This window comes from Neophocaena asiaeorientalis, unplaced genomic scaffold (assembly GCF_003031525.2).
Source record: "Neophocaena asiaeorientalis asiaeorientalis breed wild unplaced genomic scaffold, Neophocaena_asiaeorientalis_V1.1 scaffold243, whole genome shotgun sequence".
Taxonomy (NCBI): domain Eukaryota; kingdom Metazoa; phylum Chordata; class Mammalia; order Artiodactyla; family Phocoenidae; genus Neophocaena; species Neophocaena asiaeorientalis.
Genome location: NW_020173113.1, coordinates 1,594,600 through 1,616,396, shown reverse-complemented (window position 1 = coordinate 1,616,396; position 21,797 = coordinate 1,594,600). Strand labels below are relative to the sequence as shown.

At 42.9% G+C, this 21,797-nt stretch overlaps 1 protein-coding gene across 1 annotated transcript in view; it reads right to left on the bottom strand.

The window, feature by feature from the left end:
• The window catches only part of DIPK2B (divergent protein kinase domain 2B), a 44,532-nt gene extending 30,315 nt beyond the window's left edge, over positions 1 to 14,217 (bottom strand). Inside the window, exons 1-2 of the mRNA XM_024743526.1 lie at positions 13,959 to 14,217; positions 6,543 to 6,807 (exon numbers count right to left, since the gene is read on the bottom strand). Coding sequence (XP_024599294.1) covers positions 6,543 to 6,807; positions 13,959 to 14,194 — 501 coding nt within the window. The 5' untranslated portion in view covers positions 14,195 to 14,217. The remainder of the gene's footprint in view (positions 1 to 6,542; positions 6,808 to 13,958) is intronic.
• Positions 14,218 to 21,797: the final 7,580 nt, after the last annotated feature.

Here is a 21,797-nt window from a genome sequence, read left to right as displayed (position 1 = left end):
AGTTTAGCATTTAGCACTTGTTATCATTGGTGGATTTGTTTATTGGTTTGGTTGCTCTCTTCTTTATTATTATATATTTAAATAATTTTTTAATAAACAATTTATTTATTTATTATTATTATATTTTTTCTTTCTTTTTTTCTCGCTTTTCTTCTGAGCCATGTGGCTGACAAGGTCTTGGTACTCCGGCCTCGTGTCAGGCATGAGCCTCTGAGGTGAGAGAACTGAGTTCAGGACATTGGACCACCAGAGGCCTCCCGGCCCCATGTAATATCAATCACCAAGAGCTCTCCCAGAGATCTCCATCTCAACGCTAAGATCCAGCTCCACCCAATAGCCATGGACTGGCAGGACATATTTAAAGTGATGAAAGGGAAAAACCTACAACCAAGATTACTCTACAGCAAGGATCTCATTTAGATTCGACGAAGAAATTAAAACCTTTACAGACAAGCAAAAGCTGAGAGAGCTCAGCACCACCAAACCTGCTTTAGCACCACCAAACCAAATGCTAAAGGAACTTCTCTAGTCAGGAAACACAAGAGAAAGAAAAGACGTAGAAAAACAAACCCCAAACAATTAGGAAAATGGTAATAGGAACATACATATCGATAATTAGCTTAAATGTAAATGGATTAAATGCTTCCACCAAAAGACATAGACCGGGTGAACGGATACAAAAACAAGACCTGTATGTATGCTGTCTACAAGAGACCCACTTCAGACCTAGGGACACATAGAGACTGAAAGGGAGGGGATGGAAAAAGATACTCCATGCAAAATGGAAATCAAAGAAAGCTGGAGTAACAATTCTCATATCACACAGAATAGACGTTAAAATAGACACTATTACAAGAGACAAAGAAAGACACTACATAATATCAAGGGATCAATCCAAGAAGAAGATATAACAATTGTAAATATTTATGCACCCAACATAGGAGCACCTCAACACATAAGGCAATCAGTAACAGCTATAAAAGGAGAAATCGACAGTAACACAGTCATAATAGGAGACTTTAACATCCCACTTTCACCAATGGACAGATCATCCAAAATGAAAATAAATAAGGAAACACAAGCTGTAAATGATACATTAAACAGGATGGACTTAATTGATATTTATAGGACATTCCATCCAAAAACAACAGAATACTCTTTCTTCTCAAGTGCTCATGGAACATTCTTCCGGATAGATCATATCTTGGGTCACAAATCAAGCCTTGGGAAGTTTAAGGAAATTGAAATCATATCAAGTATCTTTCCTGAACAGAACGCTATGAGACTAGATATCAATTACAGGGAAAAAATCTGTAAGAAATACAAACACATGGAGGCTAAACATACACTACTTAATAACCAAGAGATCACTGAAGAAATCAAAGAGGAAATCAAAAAATACCTAGAAACAAATGAAAAAGAAAACACGACGACCCAAAACCTATGGGAAGCTACAAAAGCAGTTCTAAGAGGGAAGTTTATAGCAGTACAGTCCTACCTCAAGAAAAAAGAAACATCTCAAATAAACAACCTAATTTTACACCTAAAGCAATTAGAGAAAGAAGAACAAAAACCTCCAAGGTTAGCAGAAGGAAAGAAATCATAAAGATCAGATCAGAAATAAATGAAAAAGGAATGATCCCTCCAGAAAGTAAGCATAGAGGGAACTTACCTCAACATAATAAAGGCCATATATGAGAAACTCGCAGCCAACCTCATTCTCAATGGTGAAAAAACAAACCATTTCCACTTAAATCAGGTACAAGACAAGGTTGCCCACTCTCACCACTATTATTCAACATAGTTTTGGAAGTTTTAGCCACAGCAGTTAGAGAAGAAAAAGAAATAAAAGGAATCTAAATCAGCAAAGAAGAAGTAAAACTGTCACTGTTTGCACATGACGTGATACTATAAAGAGAGAATCCTAAAGATGCTACCAGAAAACTACTAGAGTTAATCAGTGAATTTGGTAAAATAGCAGGATACAAAATTAATGCACAGAAATCTCTTGCATTCCTATACACTAATGATGAAAAATCTAAAAGAGAAATTAGGGAAACACTCCCATTTACCATTGCAACAAAAAGAATAAAATACCTAGGAATAAACCTACCTAAGGAGACAAAAGACCTGTATGCAGAAAACTATAAGGCACTTAGGAAAGAAATTAAAGGTGATACAAAGATATGGAGAGATATACCATGTTCCTGGATTGGAAGAATCAACATTGTGAAAATGACTCTACTACCCAAAGCAATCTACAGATTCAATGCAGTCCCTATCAAACTACCACTGGCATTTTTCACAGAACTAGAACAAAATAATTTCACAATTTGTATGGAAACACAAAAGACCCTGAATAGCCAAAGCAATCTTGAGAAAGAAAAACAGAGCTGGGGAATCAGGCTCCCTGTCTTCAGTCTATACTACAAAGCTACAGTAATCAAGACAGTATGATGCTGGCACAAAAGTAGAAATATAGATCAACAGAACAGGATAGAAAACCCAGAGATAAGCCCACGCACGTATGGTCACGTTATCGTGGATAAAGGAGGCAAGAATATACAATGGAGAAAAGACAGCCTCTTCAATAAGTGGTGCAGGGAAAACTGGACAGGTACATGTAAAAGAATGAAATTAGAACACTCCCTAACACCGTATACCAAAATAAACTCAAATGGATTAAAGACCTAAATGTAAGGCCAGACACTATACAACTCTTAGAAGAAACATAGGCAGAACACTCTATGACATACATCACAGCAAGACCCTTTTTGACCCACCTCCTAGAGAAATGGAAACAAAAATAAACAAATGGGACCTAATGAAACTTAAAAGCTTTTGCACAGCAAGGGAAACCATAAACAGGATGAAAAGACAGCCCTCAGAATGGGAGAAAATATTTGCAAATAAAGCAACTGACAAAGGATTAACCTCCAAATATACAAGTAGGTCATGCAGCTCAATATCAAAAAAACAAACAACCCAATTGAAAAATGGGCAGAAGACCTAAACAAACATTTCTCCAAAGAAAATATACAGATTGCCAACAAACACATGAAAGGATGCTCAACATCACTAATCATTAGAGAAATGCAAATCAAAACCACAATGAGGTATCACCTCACACCGGTCAGAATGGTCATCATCAAAAAATCTACAAACAGTAAATGTTGGAGAGGGTGTGGAGAAAGGGGAACCCTCTTGCACTGTTGGTGGGAATATAAATTGGTAGAGCCACTATGGAGAACAGTATGGAAGTTCCTTAAAAATCTAAAAACAGAACTACCATATGACCCAGCAATCTCACTACTGGGCATATACCCTGAGAAAACCATAATTCAAAGAGTCATGTACCACAATGTTCATTGCAGCTCTATTTACAATAGTCAGGACATGGAAGCAACCTAAGTGTCAATTGACAAATGAATGGATAAAGAAGATGTGACACATATATACAATGGAATATTACTCAGCCATAAAAACAAACGAAATTGAGTTATTTGTAGTGAGGTGGATGGACCTAGAGACTGTCATACAGAGTGAAGTAAGTCAGAAAGAGAAAAACAAATACCGTATGCTAACACATATATATGGAATCTAAAAAAAAAAAGGTTTTGAAGAATCTAGGGGCAGGACAGGATTAAAGAGGTAGACATAGAGAATGGACTTGAGGATAAGGGGAGGGGGACGGGTAAGCCGGGACCAAGTGAGAGAGTGGCGTGGACATATATACGCTACCAAACGTAAAATAGATAGCTAGTGGGAAGCAGCCGCATAGCACAGGGAGATCAGCTCGGTGCTTTGTGACCACCTAGAAGGGTGGGATAGGAAGGGTGGGAGGGAGACGCAAGTGGGAAGGGATATGGGGATATATGTATACATATAGCAGATTCACTTTGTTATACAGCAGAAACTAACACAACATTGTAAAGCAATTATACTCTAATAAAGATGTTAAAAAAAGAAAAGGAAAGAAGGAAAGCTTGTTTAGCTATATGTTAATGCACGATGACAAAATTGGTAGAGCAAGTTTTAGCACAAGAAATTGAAGAAAGGGACCCACTTATTACAACAACACTGCCGTACATTTCTATGGTGATGGACTTTTTCTAAAACATCTTCCTATCTATAAGCTCAGTAGGATGAATGAATCCGGTAAAGCAGGCATTATTTGCTGCCTTTTGAGAAACAGGGAATCAAGGCACCCAGCACAGTGTCTGGTGACAGTAGGCATGCAATTAGGATTTCTTAACTAAGTGAAGTAGACATGTGAAATCAAAGAATGTCAGAACTGGGAGGGCCTTTGAGATGATCCAGACACCTCCCCCCAGCACAGTTTTGGAGGAGGAATGTCAGGGCAGAGTGGGGAAGTCCTAGACTTAAATGCAATGTCAACTGGTCAGTGAGTGAAGGATCCAAGTCAATAGTCTGTCCTTTGTCCCCATATAGGCTGTTATCATAACATCCACTACAGCACTTTGTGGTGGTTTGTGTTCTTGTCTGTCCTCACCATTGGGCCACATGATCCTGGGGGGCAGAGCTTGTGTCTGATTCATCTTTGTCACATGGATGAACAGGAACCAGAAGCTCTCTGCTCTTCCTGGGTCTCTGAGCTCCTTCATGTTCTGCCACAGCTGTTAGTGGCAGAGGCAGGACTCAACCACAGTTTCCAGACCCCAGGGATCCTTTGCCCCTACCACAATGTCTATACTCATCAAGGTAGGTGGCATTAAATGTACTGGGCAGGTTGCTTTGGACTTCCTAGGCCTCCTGGGATAATCCCCACTGTATTATGGAAGTGTCTAGAAAATGAAGGAAAGAGGGAGTCTTCCTTAGTTCAAAGCCCAAGGCCAGTTTAGCCACTTTCTGTGGAATCTCAAGTGTATCTTGTGCACCAGGATGTTCTGTCCTTTGGTACCTTTGCTAGGTCCCAGGTGGAGGTAGTCCAGGGCCGGTGCCTTGGGGGAACTGTGCCTGTCAGCGTGGGACCAGACAGCAATGGGGGCAGGAAGAAGTGATGGGATTTTCAAGGGGTTCTGAAACAAACCCTTGCATATCTTGTTTTGCTCTTCCTGGAGCCTTCTATTTGCTCCTGAGCACGTATTTGAGGCAAAGCAGAGGAGGTCTCATATTGGTCCTTCCCATGCCTCAGTATTAGCTGTGGTCAGCCTGAGCATGGCAGATGGTGGGTACCCAGGCCAGTGCATGGAGGCTCTGTCTTCAGGCACAGAAAGAGAGGCACAGGGGCATTACACCTAGGGTGTGTACCATGGTGTGGGCTTTGATATCTGTCCTCTGTCTTCTGGTTCTGCCCAGTGTTGAGAAGCTCCCATAAGGTTCTTCCCACCTGAGCCTCCACTTCCAGTTTCCCACACCAACTCCAAGACCCTTAGGTTGGGTCCTGCCACCACCTCCCCAACCTGGCAATAGTTTGACTTCCTCTGGCTTATTTTCTCCCCACTCCATGCCAGTGAGATTCATAAAGTGCAGAGTACAAAAGGACCACATTGGAAAGCTCAATATCAGATGATGGCCATGTCACCAGCAGCTCGATTCCTCTTGATTTCAAGGCAGTTTCCACACGACTTTAGAGTAAAGCCACATGGTCTTGCCACGTGGTCGAGATATGCAGGGACCAGTGATTCTGCTTTGTTCTGGGTTGCTCATCTCAAAGAGACCAAAGGGAAGGTCTGTTAGTGCTCAGAAGTTACCCAGGCAGCCTTATGTGCCCATATGAAGGGGCTAATGGCCTGGAGAGTCCAAGAAACAGACTTGGCATGTCCCTGAGGGATGCTAAATCCTCCAGCCTCATCATGACAGGGAGACTGAGGTGAGCCTCTCCTCTCTCATCTTTGCGGAAGGTGAGCGGCTCCTCAATCCTTTGAGGCAGCATCTTTTGCCCCAGGGGGCCAGCTGGATGTGTGTGGAGTTACATGACTGTGCTGGTCCGGATGAAAAACACGATACCAGTGGCGATAGTGCAGGAGGGGACCAATGCAGGATAAGATGGCACTGGCAACGTGCTGAAGTTCTGAAGGCAGCCTACTCGTGGGAGTGGGTAGGAGCTCTCAGATGGGAGGAGGGAGCTGTGTTATCAGTCTGCTTTTGCAGTGACTCAGGTTTGGTTCTTCTTTATGGTGGGAGATCAAAGAGGAATCTGATTTTCAAAGTGGGGTCTCTGGATCATGAAACGGGATGCATATGGGAGCTTCTAAGAACGGTCACCGTTTAGGGGTTGGCAAACATTGTGGTGAGGGGGGAAGGCTGGTGAGGGTCATCCGTCCTTCTGACCAGAGGTGGGAGCTAGGAACTGTTTCCTAAATAGTCGCTGAGAGTCATATCAGAGAGAAAGGAGAATGACAATGGGAAGGGTCCCTATAACTAAACCTGTTTAGTTCCTGTCTTGTCACAAGCCATGCTGTTTCATGACATTGTTTTGTCCCACTTTAGACAGATTACAATTCCTTTTGCCCAGACTGAGATGTGAGCTGGGAATGGATTCTGCACCCTCTCCCCACCCCCAGGGCCAGTACTCTCACCTGCACCAGGTCCGGTGTGAGGCGCTTGGCCTGCAGCCATTTCTGGAACCTCCCTGTTTTCCGCAGGACGCGCTCAATGCTGCAGGTCTTTGGGGCAGCTGCGGAGGCACAGATTCTCCTGTCCGAGATCTCGTTTTGGTGTTTGCTGACCAGCCTTGAGATCTCCACGGGGCGCCAGGTTTTGAAATCATCCGAGTAATTTACAGGGTAAGAAGGCAAGTCGTCGGGAATCAGTCCAAGGTGTGAGGCCAGCCAGTTGTCAAACCTGGAAGAATAGCCCTTTGGGGATCAGCCTGGGAGCTGGAGAGAGGGAGCAGGGACTAAGCAGGGACCAGCCACACTGCCAGAGCCAGCAGAGCCCGGGGACAGGGAGATGGGGGAGGACATCTGCTCTGACCCATTTCTTCTCCTTAGACTGGGAAGCTCCAAGCTCTTCCTGTGAGAGGACTATTTGTGTTTCCTCAAACTTAGGGAAGTGTATATGTGATGTCAGAAAAGGAGAGGGATCTGCATACTGAAACCAAACTTTTATCTTTTTCATCCAAATGGCACAGAAGGGCTAGCCATGGCTTTCTGAACTTCTACTCCACGTGAAGGCAGCAGCTTTACGTATGCTGGTACATTTGATTCTCTTAATAACCCATCCCTACTTTACAGATGTGGAAACTGAGGCTTGCGGAGCTTAAGTGCCTTGCAAGTTCAGATAATATGTTGCTAAGCAGGGATGCAAACTCAGGGCTGCCTGTTAGAAAAACCCATGATCTTTCTGCTTCGCTACACTGGTTCTAGCAAAGGCCCACTCTGTGAACAACGGCTGGGTCTTGAAACCACAGTTCTTGAAGAGGCTTCTGGTCCTGAACTGGGGAGGGCACTGCCTCTTCATATCCAACCCCAAAAAGCCCCATCAATTTTGCTTTCAGTCCACAGATAAGTTATCAGTACCAACCAAGTGTCAGGGAACAGTGGCTGCTAAAGGGTCACCAAATTCAAAGCTGTGTGGGATCCAGGAGGTGTGTGATTCCACACAATGGAATCCTCCCCAGGGGAGAGGCACTGGCCTATTACCATTTGCTGATTTTCTAGGCACCACCTTGACCCTTTTCTCCAGTCATTCCTCCATCTGTGTGCCGACAGTTCCATCAGGGAAGAATGTTCAATCTCCTTTTATTTTATTGTAGTATAGTTGATTTACAATGTTGTGTTAATTTCTGTTGTACAGCAAAGTGATTCAGTTACATTTCAAAGAAGGTGCTCTAAGAAACTGTCAGTAAGTACCTTCTGCAATGCAGGACCATTCAAACTGCAGTGGAAGTAGGCACAAAGAATTCCATTCAAGGACATTGCCACAGATCTGTTTAAAAAGACCAGACACCGAAAACTTGCAAGGAATCAACTCTATTGGAAGTTTTAGGACAACCATGGGAAATGATCCTCCCACTGGGAGAATAAGGAAGGGCCTAGGCCTCCGAGGCAGGCCTGTTTCCCGTAGCTACTCTTGTTCATGGGGGTTCAAACCACCCCTCCCCAAGGGCCTGTGACTAAGGATTTACAACTAGGTGGCTCTCTTTGATAACAATAACAGCGATACACATTTATGAATCACTTTAGCAGTCACTTTGCTGAACTCTGTATGTGCATTAAGTCAGTTAAACCTTTCAATAAACCTATGAGGTCAGCACTGCTATTATCATGCAGATGAGGAAACTGAGGCACAGAGAAGTTCAGTGATTTGCTCCAAGTCACACAGCCAGGAACTGGAGGAAGTAACCTTCAGGGCTCCAGAGCTTGTACTCTAAACCACTTTGCTGCTACTTAGTCCTCTATCATCTATTTTATGAATTTGTGCTTTTGGTAACAGACGGGTAACATTATTAGGAGTTATAGCTAGCAGGGTCCTTAAAGATGATTTTGTCCCTGTCGCCCTTCCATTATATATATATATATATAATTCTTTTCCAGATTCTTTTTCCTTATAGGTTATTAGTTCTCTGCGCTATACAGTAGGTCTTTGTTGGTTATCTATTTTTTTAAACATCTTTATTGGAGTATAATTGCTTTGCAATGGTGTGTTAGTTTCTGCTTTATAACAAAGTGAATCAGCTATACATATGTTCCCATATCTCTTCCCTCTTGCGTCTCCCTCCCTCCCACCCTCCCTATCCCACCCCTCTAGGTGGTCACAGAGCACCAAGCTGATCTCCCTGTGCTATGCGGCTGCTTCCCGCTAGCTATCTATTTTACACTTGGTAGTGTATATATGTCCATGCCACTCTCTCACTTTGTCCATTATATTTTGAGGATGAGAAAATTGAAGATGACTTGTCTGAATAATCATAGAAAATTAGTGGCAGGGGAGGACAGATCTCAGGGGTCTCTGTCTCCCAGTTTGTGGGGATGGCATGGAGATGGATGCCCTACCCTGTGGGATAACCTCATTGTCCTCTTTTTCTGTCCCCACCTTCTGAGGAGGCTCTACTGAAAGGACAGCACTGACTTGGCAGGCGACTGTAATGGATCCCGGTGCATGTCCAGCCATGGCTTGAGGTGTCCCATGAGGACCAATTGAGGACAAATAAACAGGTTTAGAGGCCACACTTCTCCCCCTTTCCAAATGGTAATAACTTTAGGATGCTGAATGGGAAAAAAATGAATATTCTTACAACTTTGATTACCTACTTTATTAAACTGAAGAATGTCAGTGAGAAAATGGGCCCTGCTGTTTATTCACTAAAATGTTAATATCCTAGAATTTGGAAAACCACAAAATAGAGGCAGAGTTCTAATCTTCCTTCTGAACTGACATCATGGGCATGTTTGTAGTGAGCCTGGCTGAGTTCCTCACTGGGTTAAAAGATGGACAAGCAAGATCATAGTTTCCCAGAGCTGGAAGGAAGAATAAATGTCATGTGGTCCCATCCCTGCAAGCTCCTCAACATGGAGAGCAGGCTGGGGGTGTAGGGGAGAGTGACAACATTGGAACGAGAATGTATATTTCTTGTGTTTGCATCCAGTCAAACACTAAGTTTGTAGCCACGCCTCCCTAAATATTTCGTGCCTCTCTTCCCTCTTCTCTACCCCTCAGGACACTTAAAACATCCAGCATCTTTCCAAAGCTCTCAGGATACAGTTCATACTTCACAAGGCTCTTCCTAAGCCCATCTCCTGCTGCTGCCCTCACAAGCTTGCGTTGGTCTCACCAAACCACTGACCATCCTTGGCTAAGCTGTATTGTTTTGGGCCTCTGAGCCTCCACTCATCTTGTTATATGCTGATCCCTTTATCTGAGACACTTTCTCTTTCCTCCCTGGATAATCCCTACCCGACACATTAAACCCCAGACAGGTATCATCTCTTCTGATTCTCACTCCCTCATCCCCCCAGTCTGAGATAGGTTTCCTCCCACATGCTCCCATGACATCCTGTGTAGGACATTTTGTATAGTCCTCACACTCTGCTTTAATCATTGGTTCATGTCTCTGTCTTCCTTCAGGGCCAGGACTGGGCCTCCTTCAACTTTGTAACTAAGTGCCTAGCAGAGTGCTTGGCTCCAAGTTAGTACCCAATGATTTTAGTTGGATGGATGGATGGTTGGATGGGTATTTGAATGAACAGATGGTTAAGTGAGTAGAGGAATACATGGAGGGATGGATGAATGGGATGCACAGAGTGAAGGTTGGGTGGAAGAATGCCTAGAGGGATGCTTGGATGAATGGGTGAATGGATGGATGGATGGGTGCATGTATGGATGATTGAATGTGTAGATGGATATTTTTGCCTTAAGCTCTGGGACCCTGAAGCTCTCAAGATCTCTGAATTCATTTGAGGAAGTGAGTTAAAGCAGTAATTACTATCACCTTCTGAGGTGAAGGAGAAAGACAAGGGCAAGGGAGAAGGGAAGGCAAAAAAAAGCTTAATGATTTACTTATTTTGCTGTGAGTCATCCACCACTCAGAAGTATTTAAACATTCTTTAAGACTTTGGGAATGGGGGGTGAGGATGTAAGGCCATTTGGGTACAGTAAGGAAGGCAAGGTAAGACGTCCATCCTCGTAAGAGCCGAGGAATCCTTAGGAGTGATTCTGATCAGAAATACTGCCATTAGGTACCCCATACCCCACACTTTCACCTTACCTGTTACTCGCACATATGCAAATACTGATCAATCAGATCCTGGTAGAACTTGCCAGTTGGGGTGGTCACTTAGAAGTTTATATATAAGGATATATTCAGTAGGAAGGATATGTAAATCAGGTTGACTCATTTTTCTAGCTTCCCTTAACTTTTTCATTCATGATTTGAAAGTCAACATGTAATGCATGGAAAACTGGTACTGAAAGCATTCTAATGGTCAAAGATCATTGGTTGTGTATGGGAAGCATCAGATTCATGATTACCATTCTTGCCAAAGAAAAGATAGGGAAAGAAGGAAAGGTGACATCCTTCCACCAATCATGTGTCTTCAGCCTACCCAGCCTGCCCGGGGAGCTCACCCTCTGTTTGTTGCTGAACAACAAGCATTGTCCCATCCTTATTGAGGACCAGGGCTGGAGTTCTAATGCTTGCCTGGCTATAGCATTTCAGTCTAACATCTGAAAGTTTTGGATGGGCTTTCTCCTAAGGTAGCATTATGACCAGTTTTAAAAGTGGAGAAATGTTTGGAGATGAACAAAAACGATGAGCAAACACACCATTGGAAAGAGAGGCAAAGGATGTGAACTTGTAGACAATTTAGCAAAGAAGAAATACAAATGGGCAAGAAGCCTGCAAAAAGTGAGTATGCATAGTATGATCACATTTTTGTTGAAAAAATTTTAATCCATACTTAGAAAAAAGGTGGTAAGGATCATATACCAAAATGTTAACTAAACATTTTGAGGAATTGTCTGTGATTTTTATTTTGTGCTTTCTTTAATCAATATTTCCTGAAAATTCTAAAATAAAGAGATATCACTTTTAAAATAAGGAAAATACTATTTACAATGTAGAGAAAAAGACTATAAACAAGTCCACGTTCCCAGAGCCACTTACTACCTCTCGCTGCTTCCTTGCGCTGAGGATGTGATTTCTCAACGTGAAGCATTCCAAACCTCAACCTGCCCCACCTGGTGTTTCCCTGCTTGGATCTGCACACTTCCCTTTCAGGCGGGCGCACGTGGAAAATGAATTCTGAGGGAGCTGAAGTAATATCCTGAACTCAACTGGAACACAAACCTGTTTGGGGAAATGCTTCCTGAATACGGTCATTACCTGACTGATGAGAAAAACCTCATTTCTTTCCACTCGAAGAGCCGACTGTAATATTCATACACTCTTGTTTACTTATCTGGGGGAGGATATGAATCTGAAGCTCTTCCTCAGTTGAATCCCTTAATTTCCCTCCCTCTTATCTTAAAATATGTCCATATTCTCACTGCCTTCTTTCTCCAAGGAATCAGTGCCACTTCCCCTGTGTTTTGGGTCCTCTCCATCCCATTTCTTACGTGGGAAATCTTGAGTTCATTTCCAACATCCTCATTTCCTGTCACATCGAGTTGATCAACAAAATGATTCTCTAGCTGAACTGACTTGCATCCTTCCTGCGCTGCTTTGTTCCCAATGATCTCTCTCTTGGACTAGGAGAACTGGTCTGACGGCCCCTGCCAGCATCACCAGGCTGTTCTGCACACTGCTTTCCAGAAGATCTTTCCAAAATACAGGCCACATCTTGTCCCCACCCTACTTAACATCCTCACCATTGCCTGCAGTACAGCTTCCTCAGTTGGAGGTCTTTCAACTTTTTAACATACAAAATGCCTTAAAAAATGGTCTAATAGGACATGTACACACTACTATATATAAAATAGATAACTAATAAGGACCTATTGTATAGCACAGGGAACTCAATACTCTGTAATGACTTATATGGGAAAAGAATCTAAAAAAGAGTGGATATATGTATATGTATAACTGATTCACTTTGCTGTACACCTGAAACTAACACAACATTGTAAATCAACTATACTCCAATAAAATTTTTTTTAAAATGGTCTAATAGGAAAAGTTCACATCCACTCCCTATAACATCTACCGTCTCACAAAAGAAGTTCTTTTTGTTGGTATTTTCTATTTGTTATTTCTGTTTAGTAACTTAGTAGAATACTCAAATATGTCTTTGGTTAATACAGATTGGAAATAAAATTATCGTAAATGAATGCCTTCTGCTTAGTCATCAAATCTTACAAGCCAGAGGCAGGGCCTTGGGGGAAGGCACAAGAGAAGAGGCCTATTACAAAGGGTCTATTGAAAAGGCTGGAGACCACTGGCTCACAGGTTAAGTCCCAATTCCTTGGTATGGCATTCAAGGCCCCTGGCCCCATCTGACCCTTCCAACCTCCTCCTGCTGCCATGCCTCCACATGTGCCCCATGCTCCAGCCACTAAGACTTCTCACCTCTTCCCACACCGCTGGGCCTTCGCTCAAGCTGATCCTTCTAACTTAAGCCCCTCTCCTCCCACTAAATTTCAGCTCGTCCTTCAAGGTCTTGCTCAGAACACCTTCCCCTGGAGAAGCCTTTCTCCAGTCCCCATTTGGAATTAATATCCTCTCCCTGGACCTCCCCGAGGTCCTTTACACTTCACTTCTGGCCTGCATCAGATCAAGCCTTATTGTTATTTGTAACACTGTTCCCCTTTCCTGATATCCCGGAGGGCAATGACCAGAGTTATAGCAATGCCATTACAGCACGTGCTGGGTCTTGGCCATAGTAAAGGCCAAGTAAAGGCCAACACATTGACTGTGTGTTGGCAGGCCTGAATTCCAGAGTGTGGTACTATTCTTTGGTGAGAGCCAGGTGCATTGAGATTTACTAAACTTAGGTTTTCCTCTGATCAAGGCAACATCTCACAGCAGAAAACTCGTTCAGAAACTTTGGAGCAAACTGCCTCGGTTTGAATTCCAGATCTGCCACTTATGAGGTGGTGACCTTGGGCAAGTCACTGAAACTTGCTAGGTCTCAGTTCACTATCTGAATCATGAGTGCGAAACACTAACTGCCAGGATTGTTGTGAGGAGAAAATAAAAACAGCTTTAAATTGTCTGTCACATAGTAAGCTGTCTATAAATTTTATTTCCTTCCCACTATGAGAAATGAACTTGGTAAACTCAATAGTCCCAGGCTACTCCATTCATAGAAAACTTTAAGCTCCCATTTCCAAAGGAAATTTTGGATTTAGCATTTAGAGCTGGAATTTGGCTTCACACCTTACCCCCTTCCCATCCCAACTTTAACTCATTCCCACTATGATTAAATGGCTTTGCTTCAGCTCCCACCCATAAATTCATAAATTACATCCTGACTTGATTTCAAGAAACTCCTGGACATCATCACATGAAGGGAACAGAATTTTGCCCCTCAGAGTTATCTGATTGAGATTCTGACCTTATTTCTTCTTTAAAGAACTTCTTGCAAATAGATGTCCCGATGCAGGCATTACATTTATCAAGACCGAGGAAAGTCCTTCCAAAATTGTAGCTGGTTCTGACTCGGGACACCAGAGAAGGAGAGGGAGAAGCCGGCGAGGAGACAGAGTAGCTCAGGGCTGAGACCCACAGCAGCAGGGCTGGCCAGCCCGGGTGGAGGGCTGCAGCTTCAGGCCCCAGCCGCGGCTCCATCATGGGCTCGGGACTCCAGCTGCAGCCCTCGGCTGCCCACTTAGGGCTGTGCAGCGGCAGGTCTTGGCAAAAGAGAGAGGGCTGGCTTCAGGGCGCTGACCCCATCCCAGCTTCCCAGGTTTCTGTTTGAGGATGCTAAGGAGCTTGGGGCTAACGAGGCTGGGGAGGAGGTGAGGAAGTCCATGGAGGATGCTGATAACACCGTTTCCAGAGTTACTCTTCCTCTGCCCTGGGGCGGCTGCTGCAGCCTGGGGAGGGGCTGACTAGCAGATTTCGGGAAGGACAATGGCCAGGGCCTCCCTGTGCAGTCTTTTTGACAAACACAGGATATCCTGGCTGGGCAGGAAAGGTCCATGCAGGATGTATGTCCGACCTGGTTTCCACCTGGGAGTGTCAAAGGATCTTGAAGGTCTCCGCCCTCCACTGTTTTAATTCTGGGTGTATCTGTCCCTATGGATCACACACATACACACACAAACACACGCACACCAGCCCCTCCCCGGCCCCCTGCGGTAGATAATTTGGCCTGTCCCTTAACCAGCCATATTTGGCTGTGAAATAGCTAGAAGTCATTTTGCCGGCCATTAAGGGACACATTTGATACTGATTTGAAAAGTGAAGCCTTTTTAATCCTTAGGGAACAGACAAACGCAATCTGAGAAGAAAGGAGGGGAAAGGACCCGGTGGCCTCTGGCATGATAAGGGGAGGACCAGAAAGATCCTTCTGCCTGCACCCAGCTGTGTCTGTCCCTCTCCTCCTTGCCTGAAAGTGCCTCTTCCTTTACTGCCTGACCTCCCTTCTCAGTGGCCGGCCTGACTTGGTGGGATATGACTGCCCCAGGATGGCCTTCCTCATGACACCAAGAAAAGGTCCATAGCATGGAGCAGATGGCAGTGCTAATTTAGGAATATGTAGAGAGGACCAAATCAGGGAAGGCAGGCTTGGGTTGGGAGAAGGAAAAAAAGCTGGGCATGGCCTCAGGAGAATTGGGGAGTTTTGCTAAAGATTGATGGGAAGAGCAGGGTACGGGCAGTTCTCTGACGGTTAAGCATGCGCTTATTAGCTAGCTGTATATGCTTCTCAGTCAAATGTCATGCTTTTTTTTTTTTTATCGTGGAGTTGTGAGAATTCTTTATGTATTCTAGATACTAGTTCTGTGTTGGTTATGTGGCTTGCAAATATTTTCTCCCAGGTGGTAACTTGTCTTTCGTCTTCTTAACGGGGTCTTTTGCATTGATAAAAAGTACAGAAATACTGAAAAAAAGGTACAGGGCTAAGTACAGATCCCTGGGGGAAGTGCTGCAAATGGTGTTCCAGATTCAATGTGATTTAACAAAATATATATTGTACTTACTGTTACCTCAAGGTTTTAATTTAGGTCCTGCAGGTGATCTCAGCAGCAGGGGAGCTAAGAGCCCAGGCAAGTTGCTCATGGACAGTTACAGCAACACGTTGTAGGAAGGGCACTGACTAAAGTTACTAACTGTTCCAGTTTGCCCAGGGCTGTTGGTGTTAGTCCTGGAATCTCAGGTAACCCCTTAATCTTGGGAAAACTCGAATGATTGGTCACCCATATGAGGACCTGATAGACCTCCCATAAGAGTTGTATGAGATGAGATCTCAGGTGTGCCATTTGGCTATTAGGTTGAAGGACAACATTAAAGGTTGGAGGGCTTGAGAGGCACCTTGGAGGCAGACCTGTAGATCACACACACACACACACACACACACAGGTTTTTTTTTTAAACTTAGTTAACTTTAACTTTTTCTCATGTCATTAAATATTCTTCCACGAGACCATTTATAAGTACTGCATTCCATTATATAGATGTAGTACAATTTATTTAACAAATCCCTTATTTTTGACACTTTGGAGGATTTTGACAGCTGAAACTCCTGAAAATGATGAAAACCAGATTTTTTTCCTCACTTCCAAAAGGCCATGAATTGTAAGATCCACCATCAATTTAAATAGCAGCGTTTTAGAGGAAAAATATAAGAAACACTATATCAAGTATCCATTAAAAAGTGCTCTAAATTATCCCTATAACTTTAACTATATGCTACTTCCCATTTTTGAATCATGACCAAATTTTGGATGTGTTTTTCACATTTAGAGTCTGAACGTATACTGAGTTGCTCATTTCAGGGGACTTGCTGCTTTTCATAATGTTCTCACGATTCTTAGTCTCTTTGGTACCTTTAGTGATATGGCAAGTATAGCAGGTAAGATTTTCAGTCTATACGTTCAGATGTGAAGACCTACAACTTTACATTTTATAATTCAACCTAATTTTTATTTTGAGCCTTCCATTCTGGATTGGTGGGAAGTCTTAGCATGGTTATTTCTTGAGTTCTTCCCTTCTCTTCTGGATATTTCTTGAGTTCTTCCCTTCTCTTCTGGATATTTCTTGAGTTCTTCCCTTCTCTTCTGGATATTTCATCCTTCCCTTCTCTTCTGGAATTTCATTGTGGTTCGGTGAGGTTTACTCAACATTCAGCCACTGGGTGGAGATGTTTGGTACCACTGCCCGCCATGTGGCCTGTTATGATTAGTCCAAGTTGCTTCTTAATCCCTTCAAACTCTACTTGGGGCTCATGCTTCAGCCTGCAAGACTGCCCACCACGCCTTTAGATGAACCTTGAGTGTCACTTCCTTTCTGGGGTTTTGCCACTCCCTTACTCTTGCATTCCTAGTCCACCAAGAGGCCATATTTACTTTCTAACTTGCCACATTCTACCCCTGATAGAATGAGAAAGGGACTGTCTGCTTGAATTGGTAGGGGATGGGAGGGGCAGAAAGAGGAAAACACAAGGGTAAAAAAACACAGGTTACTGTCTTCAGATGCTTTTCTGCCACACAAAGTATATCAGGTTTTGCTTGCATGACTTATTTGGTTGGAACCACAGTTTCACTTTTTCCCGTAATTGAGTTATTTGTCACTAGAAGTTAAAGAGCTTCCTTAAAAGTCAGCCAGCCCCTGGGACAGATTTTTCAGAACCTAGCAACAATTCTTCATGATGTATACTCCACCAGGGCAGAGATTTTTAATCTCTTTTGCCTCAAGCCTCCAGAGCAGTTTATAGCATATGCTGCCTCATTTTAAGTAAAAATTAGGGATCCAAGTTAATATACAGCTGCAATGACAATTAGATGAACTAATCCCTTCTACACATTGCAAAATTCTCAGTCACAGGCAGCAAGGAGCCTTTTATAACTTCTTCTTTAATTCTGAGGCTGACAGTTTTCTTGTGACTTTGAGTATAAGGGGCTTCCTAATTTCAGAAACACTGAAGATTTAAAAAATCTGTGGCTCACCACTGAAGAAATCTGCAAGGCAGCCGACTGCCAGGAGGAGAAACAATAAAAGAAGTCTTTTGATTTGTTTGATCCCAGGGGTGGGACACATGGGCAAATGGTGAGGCATAAATGAAGGACCCCACTGAAGGGACCTTGGCTAGGAGGCCAGTGGTTTGGAGTGGCAGGGAAGGTCAATGTGAATGATGTGGGATGGATTAATGTGTGAAGGACACTGGGCATGACATGGAGTCGGTTTGAAAAAATGGTGCCCAAGACCAAGGACATGGCAGTAGGAATGAAAGCAAAGGGATAAATGTGAGGGGTAATAAGAAGCATGGTCTCCATGACTTGGAAACTGAGTCAATGAAGAGAATAAGGGAGAAGAAAAATCCACGGAAACTCAGAGTTTTCAAATATGGCTGTCTAGGAAAATATAATACCATTGATAGGTGCTGAGAATGAGGAAGATGAGCTGGCGTTGGAGGAAGACAAAAATCCTGGTTTTGGATCTTTGAATTTAAAACATTAACTGCTAACATAGGTCTTATTAATTGATCTCCATGGATATGATTGCTTTAGAATATCAGAATGTACCCAACTAAACTATTACCCAGTTCTCATATTTCCATCTTGATGATAAGGATATAGCCTTAGATTTTGATAAATATCTTAACTGAAATCTGGTACTGTATCATCAGCGTTCTCCTGACGTGTGTATGCCAGACTAGTAATGTAAAAAACAGTGAGATGAGCTATCACGGGATTTTCTTGGTGAACCCCTACTGGCCCTTACTGATCTCCACTGCCCGCTGTAAGTGCTCACAAACAGTAGTTTTGCTCAGTAGTCCAGCCTAGACTTTCTAGAGGTCACCTTAAAAAAAACCCTGAGCATCTTCCGTCTTCTGGCATCTCCCTTATTCAATATTGTAGCAGCTGTGGAGGTGCGCTGCTCTATCTCCTTTCGTGAAAGAAGGTGTGGATCACCCGTGAAGAGTGCAGTTAGCTGATGCTCCCCAACTGTTGGTGCTTCAGGATCCAGCTCAGCTTTTGAGCTGAGGCCACACTCTTTCTGGGCAGCCCCTAGCCAATGACTGAGCATAGTGGAAGTAGTAAGGTTTGGCCATCTCTGCCGATCAGAATTCCTTTAATGAGGAACCTGTGGTCCAGAGCTCCCTGCTGGGTTGGCTGAGGCTTTGTCAGATCTGCATCGTGGTTTTAGGTACTCCCCGCCCCAAACGGCTTCCTCTCCCCAGGCGTCTGCAGATCTCTAAACCTCTTGCACTCCTAACTGCATCTCAAGAGTCTGATTCCTGGAGGGCCCAAATGACACAAAAATGATCCTTCTATGCCCTCCTGACATTAGTCCTAGGATCAAATGTCTAAGTTTATTTTTGGAGGGGGGCTGAGAAATAATTTGTTTAACATGAAGTCCCAAGGAAGAGATCTCATAATTCCCTCAGCTCTCTTGGGCTTTGATTCTCTCTCAAAAAATATTAACCCTACTCTTTAATATTTAAAAATTGTTCCCCTTGATGTAAAAGGTGGCAACCTGATAGGGTTCAGCTTTCTCTCTGTCCGCACCATCTTATTCAAGGGGGTAGATCTATTCTTTTGTGGTTCTTCTTTAGATGAGCATGGTTAAAAAAATTTGCCCTTAGCATGTTTACCATCCCTAGTTCCTCACTTTACAATTTTCCTGACCAGGACTTCAAAATCTCTAATAATACCTTACAATGTGGAGACTTCTGTAGTTTTATAAAGCACTTTCACATTTATTATTCCACTAGATTCTTATAAGAAACTTGTGAAGGAGGAGGATGCAAAGCTAAAAATTATTATTATAGATGAGGAAACTGAGGTTTAGAGATGTTTAATGGACAACAAATGTCACACAGCTAGTACGTACCAGACCCGAGGCTTGAACTCAGCTCCTCTGAAGCATAACACAGGGCACCATCTACTCTACCACAATGCCTCTCAAGATGTGGCGTGAGTTTGTACTGGTGGTTTCAGGGAGTCTAATTTGCATCCCCAGATGTGCAGAAGTGGCTCTGGGTTCTCAGAAGGCTTTCCACATATTTTGGCAACATACCCAAGGAACACGGCATCCTTCTGAAGCAGTCACATGGGACTAACCTGTGCCCTCTTTGCTCTGCTCATCAGGGACCAATGCATGAATTGCTTGTGCCTGTGAAGATCTGTATGTTGTCATGAAGTGCCAGCAACTTCAGATGTCCAGGACTCACCTAGGAGAGGTTGCCAGCCATTGGGCTTCTTGGTACTGTTTCTCTTCCTCCATAACCCTGTGTCATTTTTCTCTATTCACCATCACCCTTGTGATGCTGGGTTTGATTTTTCTCTGCTTTCTTTCTTTCTTTGTTTTTTTTTTTTTAACATCTTTAGGAGTATAATTGCTTTACAATGGTGTGTTAGTTTCTGCTATATAACAAAGTGAATCAGCTATATATATACCTATATCCCCATATATTCTCCCTCTTGCACCTCCCTCCCACCCTCGCTATCCCACCCCTCTAGGTGGTCACAAAGCACCGAGCTGATCTCCCTGTGCTATGCGGCTGCTTCCCACTAGCTATCTATTTTACATTTGGTAGTGTATATATGTCCATGCTACTCTCACACTTCGTCCCAGCTTACGCTTCCCCCTCCCTGTGTCCTCAACTCCATTCTTTACGTCTGAGTCTTTATTCCTGTCCTGCCCCTAGGTTCTTCAGAACCATTTTTTTCTTTTTTTTTTAGATTCCACATATATCTGTTAGCATACAATATTTGTTTTTCACTTTCTGACTTACTTCACGCTGTATGACAGACTCTAGATCCATCCACCTCACTACAAATAACTCAATTTCATTTCTTTTTGTGGCTGAATAATATTCCATTGTGTATATGTGCCACATCTTCTTTATCCATTCATCTGTGGATGGCCACTTAGGTTGCTTCCATGTCCTGGCTACTGTAAATAGAACTTCAATGAACATATTGGTACATGACTCTTTTTAAATTATGGTTTTCTCAGGGTATATGCTCAGTAGTGGGATTGCTGAGTCGTATGGTAGCTTTATTTTTAGTTTTTTAAGGAACCTGCATACTGTGCTCCATAGTGGCTGAATCCATTTACATTCCCACCAGCAGTGCAAGAGGGTTCCCTTTTCTCCACACCCTCTCTAGTATTTATTGTTTGTAGATTTTTTTGATGACGGCCGTTCTGACTGGTGTGAGGTGATACCTCATTGTAGCTTTGATTTGCATTTCTCTAATGATTAGTGATGTCGAGCATCCTTTCATGTGTTTGTTGGCAATCGGTATACCTTCTTTGGAGAAGTGTCTATTTAGGTCTTCTGCCCATTTTTGGATTGGGTTGTTTTTTTTTTGTTATTGAGCTGCATGAGCTGCTTGTAAATTTTGGAGATTAATCCTTTGTCCGTTGCTTCATTTGCAACTATTTTCTCCCATTCTGACGGTTGTCTGTTCGTCTTGTTTATGGTTTCCTTTGCTGTGCAAAAGCTTTTAAGTTTCATTAGGTCCCATTTGTTTATTTTTGTTTTTACTTCCCTTTCTCTAGGAGGTGGATCAAAAAGGATCTTGCTGTGATGTATGTCATAGAGTGTTCTGCCTATGCTTTCCTCTAAGAGGTTAATAGTGTCTGACTTACATTAAGGTCGTTAATCCATTTTGAGTTTATTTTTGTGTATGGTGTTAGGGAGTGTTCTAATATCATTCTTTTTACATGTAGCAGTCCAGATTTCCCAGCACCACATATCGAAGAGGGCCTCTTTTCTCCCTTGTATATTCTTGCCTCCTTTATCAGAAATAAGGTGATCATATGTGTGTGGGTTTATCTCTGGGCTTTCTATCCTGTTCCATAGATCTATATTCCTGTTTTTGTGCCAGTACCATACTGTCTTGATTACTGTAGCTTTGTAGTATAGTCTGAAGTCTGGGAGCCTGATTCCTCCAGCTCCGTTTTTCTTTCTCAGGATTGCTTTGGCTATTCAGGGTCTTTTGTGTCTCCACACAAATTGTGCAACTTTTTTTTCTAGTTCTGTGAAAAATGCCAGTGGTAGTTTGATAGGGAATCTGTAGATTGCTTTGGGTAGTATAGTCATTTTCACAATGTTGATTCTTCCAATCCAAGACCATGGTATATTTCTCCATCTGTTGGTATCATCTTTAATTTCTTTCATCAGTGTCTTATACTTTTCTGCATACAAGTCTTTTGTCTCCTTAGGTAGGTTTATTCCTAGGTATTTTATTCTTTTTGTTGCAATGGTAAATGGGAGTGTTTC